We start from the raw sequence: 9,664 nt of genomic DNA, 5'->3' as shown, positions 1-9,664 counted from the left end.
TTTTTTCACGTTCAAACCCATTAGGTATAACATTATGTTGTTTTATAGGGAGAATTGGTAAAATAAATATCGTTTCAATGGACAAAGTAAGGGATTATCCTTCTTTTTATTGGAAAAAAAGTCGGTGTATGAAAATTTTAATGCAATAACGTTGTTTTGAATGGGATTAACCTTTCAGACAAGTCACATAGAAAAATGAATTGAAATATTTAAACACGACGGCGGCAAAAAGAATATTATTAAAAAAATAATAAATGGAAAAAAATGTTAGTCATTAAAAACCGAACGGAATTAAATTTTTTCCGTGTTTTTAATTGCTCATCGTGTGTTTGATCATATTGTCCTGTTCAATTGTAAACCTTTTTGCGTAAAAAAAATGAATTCCTAATAGCCAATCCTGACACGAATAAAGTGATTAAAAACCAACTATCCTTCTCTAAATACCTTTATGGGGGAACGTAAGTGTCACTAGACACAATACATATGTATGTACGTGTGCCGGCTTATGAACTGACTACAACATATGTAAGGATATACAGCTTTACCAATTACACGTTTTCCATACTAATAGCAACCTTTTATAAAAAACAGCAAATTCAATTTTTTAATGTACATAAAATGCTTAATTACATTAAATGGTAACAGCAGTGGAAAATGTTTATCCTACTCAATCTAACAACATAATTTTTATACAATCATATTATTACTTAGTCTGCGAGGTTTTTATGGGATTGGTCATGATTACACAATTGTAAGCACTCCAGTCGATCGTGTTGTAGAAAACGTTTCATCTAAATGGTAAGAGCTTTTATAAATCGTTTAATAAAAGAGATTTAATTCAAAGGATTTATAATGTCAGTACTGACTTNAAAGAGATTTAATTCAAAGGATTTATAATGTCAGTACTGACTTATTGACAGTTCTTCATTCTTGATTGAAAGAGTCATCACAATTTTTATAGTCATTTTCTTGAGGTTTTAAATTTTTTTTTTTCTGTAATGAATATAGTTGATTAACTTGGATTAGATAATGTCATTTCAATGAGAAAATAAAAATAGTAATTATAGCATGTGATTTTAATTGTTTTAATATGTAAAATACCGTGTTGAAACATTCTTTTCCATTTTCAAAGAGATCCTTATTTTCCTTTAAAATAATAAAATATTTAGACGTATAAAAGATAAATTGTTATTATTTTTTTAAACTTCACAATGCAGCTGCCCCCATGAACCGGTGTACTAATTGAATACGTTTGTTCGTTGCAAACTAATTGCTTTCGACCACTGCAACTATCAGGGGATAAATAATTATCGTCAGCGGCCTAGGTTTTAGTATTCCTATTTGAAAACGTCTCCCTTGGGTTTCTATGGACAGATACGTAAACGCCCGGCTAATATCCATAATGTTATCATCTAGCTCTATGAACGCATACATACGTTCGCCTCGATAATAATTACTTTTTGGTCACACAGGAAATTAATGTTCAGCATATCTATAAAATACGTTGTTTTAGTGTTTTTCAAACTTTATTGCTGTAAAATAACGACAGTACTAGTTTGCCGCATGTTCCAATGCAAATTTATATGTCTAATTAAAAATATTGTTATATTCAGCAGCAAAATACATTCGCATGTATGTACTTAATTATTTGGTACAGAGCTTTGAAAAACTGTTTTTCATCAAAATGACATTTATTTCAACGAAATCCTATTATTTGTTATCTGTGCACAAATCACATGCCATTTATGAATATTTCATGATTTTTAACGTTAGATAGTTCCAAGCGCTATTTAAAAAAAAAAAATCATTAATTTGACAGCGATATCTCTGCGATTGATTTCTTTCTACTGTTTTATAAATCATAATAACTACTATAATTTTTTATGCTCGCCAGTTATATAATTGTTCCGTTTTAGTGTGTAATTATTATTCGGCTTTCAAGGGTACTGCTGAATGAACATTTTGATACATCCTTGAATTTCTAAGTGTTTATTTGATGGTAATATAATATTTATTATAATGGTGCTAACAATGATAATGACACTAATATTTTCATGCCTTTTTTCTATTCGTTTACAACAATGTACATTTTACAACTGTTGCTAATTTTTTCCAAGGTGTTAAATAAAATTATCATCGAGTAACTTATTGTTCATTGTCACTTTAAGGTGGTAGAAACTAAACGGTTATCAACGTTTTTTTATTTCTTAAAGATATTCTATTTTAACATTGCACTTTGCATGCAAATTTGATAGATATAGATTACCAGAAATTTTTTTGTAGTTGTAATTTTATAAAAGTTTGAAAAGTTTCTTCAACGAACAATTCATAAAGACATTATAATACAAGCATAATTCTATCATATTATTTTATTAACATAAGTTGAAAAACTTATCACATATAAAATAGATTTATATTATAAACATTTAAGCGAGACTTGAATACAAATTAGCGAAGAAAATATGATTATTTAAAACTATTATCATAGGTGTAGTAATACAATTAAAAAATCGCTAGTTTTTTATGATGTGAAAAATAAATATTCAATAAATAAACATTGTATAATTAAGAATATTAATATTCAGGTCTCTTTTTATCAATGCGATTAATTATTGAATGGTTTTATTTCAATATCATTTTTTAGTGTCGAAGTTATAACATTAAAAAAGTATGATGACAGTGAAAATAAGAAAAAGAGTAATGGTATTTAGATATTAGCTTACTGGTTTAGACATTTTTCGGAGGTCACTTTTACCAAATACTAGTTGTAAAATACTATCAGAACATCTGTTATACTCATATAATTATTATTATTATTACTGTGCATCTATGTATGCTATAGCAGATTACTGCACATACATAAGCAACACGGCTACTATTTTTCAACACCTATAGAACTCATTTAGGGTACTCAATATCATTATGTGTCTCTCTTACATTCTTTGCTCTTTTTATAGCCTACACACAATAAACCGTGAATGCTTATGGTCAAAACTACACGTTGTTTGATAATTTGTAATGCTCAAGAACTTAGTATTATTTAATGTTGTTCAAAATGAACTCATGGAATTGTTAAGGTTTTCAAACGGTTGTCGGTTAAAAATGCATCTTGATCATTCTACTTATTATTTATGATCATATTTTTTCAAAACTCATACACTTAATCATGCTCTGAAGTATTGACATTAATTGGTTTCAAGTTAACGTTATTTACATTTCCTGGAAAAATAAAATAATAATTCATTGTCATTTTGCAAATTTCTAGACAAAACCACAAATTATATATCATTTAAGGTTAAAATACACATTTTCATTATAAATATAATGTTAATATTATATATTTTTACATGTATAAATATAAATTAACATTTATTATTTCAAATTTATTAAATTATAAAATATGATTTTATAGAATAACAAATAAAATACAAATAATTAGTTTTTGGAGCTTGAATTTAGTATTTTTTTTAATTTTAAATTTGGTATAACTTTTTTTTTAAAACACCGATTCAAATGATATTTAATAAAGTACAATAGCGACATTCAGATTTCATTTGATATGATTTTTGAAAATGTTACAGCAAGTCTGAAAACATCTAACTTACGTCAAATTAAAGATTTTAAAGTGAACTACAATATTAAAAAACAAATTTTGTCCCGAAAATTGATTTACTATATGAAATCATCCATCAAATCAGAAACATAACATTTTTTCAACAATGCATCTAATATTCGAATGAAATTTAAAATTGTAGAAATAATAAAATTAAAAATATATAAACTATGAAATTATGAAATTTAACAGATTCCCGTCGAAACGTTTTTTATGACAGTGATGAGAGTCACTGTCAGATATCATCAATACTTGTCCCGACTTTGCTGCTTCCCGTTTGTGCCGCGATCCCACTGAGCTGGTTTGGATTTTATTATTATTATGTTTGTCTTTAAATTAACAAACGAAACTGTACTATCGAAAAATATTTTGCTTTAATTACAAAGTTACACAGTAAATTTTTTTTAATCTAATGAAAAATTTATTTCAATGTAATATTCATAATATGGCAGTAATGCTAAAATTCTATTAGCATATTAAATTATCAAATTTTAGTACTCACTATACTTATTCAAAGAAATAATATTATTTTATTATAGCTATACAAAACAACAAAGTTAAAATATTGTGTTAACAATTAGATATTGTTGTGGATGCAATAAAAATTTATTAAAACCTAGATCTATAAAATCTTTTTGTATTACGTTATTACAAAATGTGTTTAAATATTGGCACAACTGAAGAACAATGTTTTCCGCTGAATTATAATTACTAGAATTTAAATCCAAAGAATAATTGAAATTTTCTAATAAATTGTAAGTTGTTAGATATTTTTTGTTTATAACACAGCCAAATCTGTAATTTTTATTCAATATATCATAAATTAATTTATCAACATCGGCTCTAAAAAATATAAATAATTTTTCTAAATATTGGTGAGCTACTTCCATATTGAAATCACTTGCCGAATAATTGTACATTTCAAACGCATTGATGAATATTTTTATTTTCTCTATAAGTATTTCTAATTGTAATTTTTTTTCGCGTTTATATTGATGTGGTAATGTATTTCTTATAATATTCAAAGCAAATAGCATAAGACTTAACATTTGTCCAGAATTTTTTACTGCATCACGAATAGAGATCACATCGTCGATAAAAGAATAATTATTTTTAATAATTTTATTTTTTGTTACATTAATAATGGTAGTCACAATCACTTTAAAGTTTTTGAGAATTTCTCCATATCTACATTTAATTAGTAAATATACAAATGACTGTGTTTTTACGCCATTATCGTAGCCAATTAAAAAAGGTCTTCTGGTGTTAATATTTGAAACATCTAAGTTTTTTATTTGAATATGATTCCATTCTCTCCAACCGGCATGACTAAGAAGTTTTGTCAATAATAAAACAACTCCACCGAACATATAACTAGATTCCGGAGAAGGGATAATTTGTTCTCTATAATAAAATAAGAATATAAAAATAACATAAAATTATTGTATTGTTTATAACAATTTAATTCAATAGTGATGATGTAATATTACCGTAATAATCGTTTAAAAAGTATTAAATATTAATATTCTTAAAAATATTCTAAAAAAATGAGAATATTCTTATTAGCTTTTTTTCTTATATTTTTTCATTATTGTAAAATGATCCTGAATGAACATCAAGTATAGAATTGGCTACTTCCAAATGTATCTATTTAGCATCAAATAATTCCATCAAACAAAGTAGGAGATAGTTTTCGAATAAAATTTTATCAATTGTGTCATTTTATGTTTCTGATCTTAAAAAGGCTTTAGGATTATAGAGGCCCAACACTCAATGACAATATATATAACTTTTGATCCAGTTAATATTTTTAGCTGATTTTTTTTTTTTTAAATAATAATCTCAATAATTCATATCTTTACAATTTATTAAAAATATTAGTTATCTTTAATAAATAACTAATATTAGAAGATAACACTATCTTTTCATGATTACTATAATTTTGGGATGTGTAAGTTTTTCAATGAAAATTACTTAAGTTTTGAATGAGAGTGATTAGTAATAATTGTCTTATCGTGATTCTTATCATTCTATGTATACTAAGTTTGTAAATATAATAGACCTTATACATAGTATAAAATAAATCTTGACTCATGATAAATAAATTCTAATTTTAGTTAGAATAAGTAGTTTTATCTCTAAAGAGATAAAAGTACTAATTAAGTAATAGGTATTGTTTGTGTTTTTGTTTGAATTAAAGCCGGTCATTAGAATATTAACAATTTTCATGAATAAATCTATACACATATCATCTTTAGTATGAAAAAATTGTGTTTAGATCTGTCCTTTTTTATAAAACATAGCTAGCGTTTGATACCGTAAAATGAATACAGACAAATTCAAATTTTTACAAAATTAAAAATGTTACAGAAAATTATCTACAAAACATCAATGAAAAATTTTTTCAATAAATTATTTCTTCTATATCTATTTAAAAAATGGCTATTTAAAATTTTTTTAAAGATTTCTCGTAAATTTTTAAAATAATAATGTTTTATTTAATTATAAAAATGATATTTATTACATTATTATTATGGCCCTTAAGTATATTAAATATTAAAAAAAAATTAACAAAAAATATTAACTGGATCCAAAGTAATTAAAGTTGTCAGTGAATGATGGGCTTCTCTATATTTAGACGTAGCCAAATTTATTCTTACCGGCAAAATTGGCCAACTTTACGGTAACTTTATTTGTATGAATTGATATTATTTTTAGTCTTTGAACAACAAATATGTTTTATTTCAAAGTTTTTAATATCATGCGACTATCAACCAAATAATAGATGATTATTTTTCCATTGTAAATTTTCATTAAATAATTGATGTATTCATTGCATCAAATAATTTTAAAATATATATTATTTTAAGAATATATTCATCTGTAATAATCTACAAATGAATATTTTCAAGAACATATCCGAAAATTCTCTTTAGAATATTTTTTCGTTAATCACTAATTATTATAAATAATCAATAATACACTATCGTATTAATTATAATGTATCAGAATATATAATTAAATAGAATTAAATTAGATAATAAATCATACATTTAGTTAACTTCGATGCGAAGCTGAGAAGGTATTAATTTTACCATGATGTGTTATTTTTTTTTGTGTCTCACACTACTTTTTATCAACTCTCACTGGACCGATTTGGCACAACGATATGTCAAAAGATCACAAATCGTATCCAATTGAAGACATTACCCTAAAAATAGAAAATTTTGCTCTCCTTCTCTGCAAATAGTGAAAATCAACCAAAATATTACGATTTTTAAAATCAGTAAATTTCGACATTTTTTTCATTTTTATTTCTAAAAACTGCCATAATTTTTTGGAATATTAACAATTTAAAATAATTCTTTTTTATATTGTAACCTTAGATATTTTTCTTTCATTTTATATAAATTTTTTGAAAATTTGATCTTTTATCTGCCCAAAAGGAGCATTCAAAATAGCTACTTCTGGAAAAAATTTAACTTTTTCAACTCAATTTTTGAAAATTTTCCGGAAATATTAACACTTTTATTTAATCTCAAATTAAAACTTATGTAATATACTATACTTTGTAAAAAAACTTTCGAGATATAGTGAACATGGTTATCATACTCAAAAATATCCTATTTTTGTGTTAATATTCTTGGTATTGCATTTTAATTTATTTTAATATACCTTAATATGGGGTACACTGATTTTCATGAATATTATATAAAACTAATTGACATAGATTATAAAGTTAAATTTATTTCAATTTTTTTTAAAACCGAAAAATTAATTTTAACATTTAAATCAACTTAAATTGCCAATTTTATCAAAATACGAGTACGATGAACGTTTGTCGATTCAGTAAAAATCATTACCCAATTCAATATTTTTGTAATTTTTCCTTAATTTTTTTTGAGTTAGAATTTTGCTTTTAAGTAATACATCAATTTCATAAAACTACACACTATCTACAGATTTGCATCGAAGCGTTTTTTATGATAGTGATTTTTATCACTGTCAGATATCATCTATACTAATCCCAACTATGCCACGCTCACACTGAGCCGCGTTTCTACTGTGCTATCGTTTTTTGTTTAATTATATATAAATATATTTATATCTCATATCTGAAAGCTGATATGTCACAAAAATGGGTTTAAAAGATTTTTTTTTATAATTCATTTAGAAGAGTTATCTATTATAAAAAATAAGTTAGTTTTATTGGCAATTCTTTTGCACTTTAAAAATATAGATATCTATAGACATCATTAAAAAGTTTTAATTTATTTTACATTCCTGAAAAATTGTTAATAGTGACACATCAAGTTTTGATAAACAGCCACTGATATGAATATATTTGGTTTTTTTCAATGAAAATAATATTTAAGAATTAAAGAAGTATATAACCTGTTCTAAGACCGGATATCAGGGGGAGTGAAATGAAACACCTCATTGCAATGTCTACTAGACTATTGTAGCCAGCAATTTTTTTCAAATTAGCATATTTGAAAACAAATTAAAGATCTTTTTTATTATGAGTAAAACGTCAGTAAATTTGAGTAGAACAACCTTCCCCCTTTTAAAAAAATGTAATAATAAAATAAACTTAGAATCCTATAAAAGATAAAAAAGACTTACAAATTTCTTACTTATTATGCTGTGGGTTAATCAATTTTTCAAAACCAAAATTATAATAATCATTTTTTATAATTTGTTGGTAAAATACAGATCGATATTCTTGGATATTTTGGATATCGCCATTTATATTAGTCGTAGGACTCTTAGTCATATTTATTTTGAACAAAGATTCTAAAATACTGCTCACAAAGTCATTATTACTAAAACATAATGAAGAATTTCTCGTCATTAAATCTTTTAGTTTTAGTGTAAGAGTATTATCATGAAACCGTTTTATATCTTTATACTCATCAAGAGCGACATCGGTACTAATCTTATTGTTGAGATCAATAAATACCGGACGCGGCTGTTCATTTTTGAATTGTACGTATTTTATTATTGTGGCGATTTCGCCTTCATTTGCTACCATTTTTATTAGACTAGGTTCTAGAGAATTTAAAGCTATGGAATCTAAAAATGAAGTAACTTCCCATAATTTTGTGAACATTTCCAATGATTCTATAACCGTTTGGTGGAGTTGTTTTGCACAAAAAATGAACTCCTCAGTTTTGTGTTCCTGAACATCAGAACTGCACTTGGCTATGATAATTTTAAGCAAATGATCAAACGTTAGCATTATCTCCGTATGTCTGCAGTATATGAAATTAAACATAGTATTGAGTATAACTGAGTATCTACCCATTTTTTCTACCTCATAATTCTGCATTTCGTTTAAAAGTTTGTTAACGTCAATTCTCTCGTCATCTTCAATTATTAAGCTCAAATGTTGAATTGAATTCCACCCCGGTTGTGATAAAAGATGTTTTATAACTTCCATTAAGTAAAATTCATATGAATCATTGATCAGTGTACAGCAAACTTTAGAGTTACAAACAAGAAATATAGTAAATATTATTATAGTTATTAATTTAAAACGCATATTTTTAGGTCGAATCTATTAATTTGTTATATATAATAACGAGCTATTCACGAAATAAAATTTTTAAAATCACTAAAGCTTTTGTCTATTTTATTACACTGTATATTCTAAAAAATTTGTTTTATTTATTATTGGTCAACAAATCACGAACACTTGTTTGATATAAAAAAAAAAAATTAGACAATTGTATAAATTGAATTTGATGTAATGTTCTTAAGGATTATGAAATTTACATATTAAAATCTTAACTACGATAAAAATGAATACCGAAATGCGGGGCAAGTTGACGTTTCAGACAAGATGATATTTTTGGATTTAATAAAATATAGTAATAATTGAGAACATTTTACTGAAATATTTCTAAATATATTAACCAAACAATGAGAAATATTCCGAAAATAATTTAAATGAACACATATTTTGTTTGTATTAAATCGTCTCATACCTGTTTTGCAAGAGCGATATAATATTGTTACTTTACAGTGTAAAATTTTAACTTGGGAGTA

The 9,664-nt window shown here is 25.1% G+C and overlaps 1 protein-coding gene across 1 annotated transcript; it reads right to left on the bottom strand.

Annotated features, from left to right (window-relative positions):
* Positions 1–3,449: 3,449 nt before the first annotated feature.
* LOC126898796 (uncharacterized) lies at positions 3,450–9,452 on the bottom strand. Its single transcript, XM_050673152.1, has 2 exons — positions 8,251–9,452; positions 3,450–5,017 (listed from the first exon to the last, which is right to left on the bottom strand). The coding sequence occupies exons 1-2, from the start codon at positions 9,156–9,158 to the stop codon at positions 4,171–4,173; spliced, it is 1,755 nt and encodes a 584-aa protein (XP_050529109.1). The 5' UTR covers positions 9,159–9,452; the 3' UTR covers positions 3,450–4,170.
* Between the last annotated feature and the right edge of the window lie 212 nt (positions 9,453–9,664).

Source organism: Daktulosphaira vitifoliae, unplaced genomic scaffold, assembly GCF_025091365.1.
Source record: "Daktulosphaira vitifoliae isolate Bord-2020 unplaced genomic scaffold, ASM2509136v1 Scaffold_2, whole genome shotgun sequence".
NCBI lineage: Eukaryota > Metazoa > Arthropoda > Insecta > Hemiptera > Phylloxeridae > Daktulosphaira > Daktulosphaira vitifoliae.
Note: the sequence above shows the minus strand (reverse complement) of the source record. Positions and strands in the feature narration are given on the sequence as shown.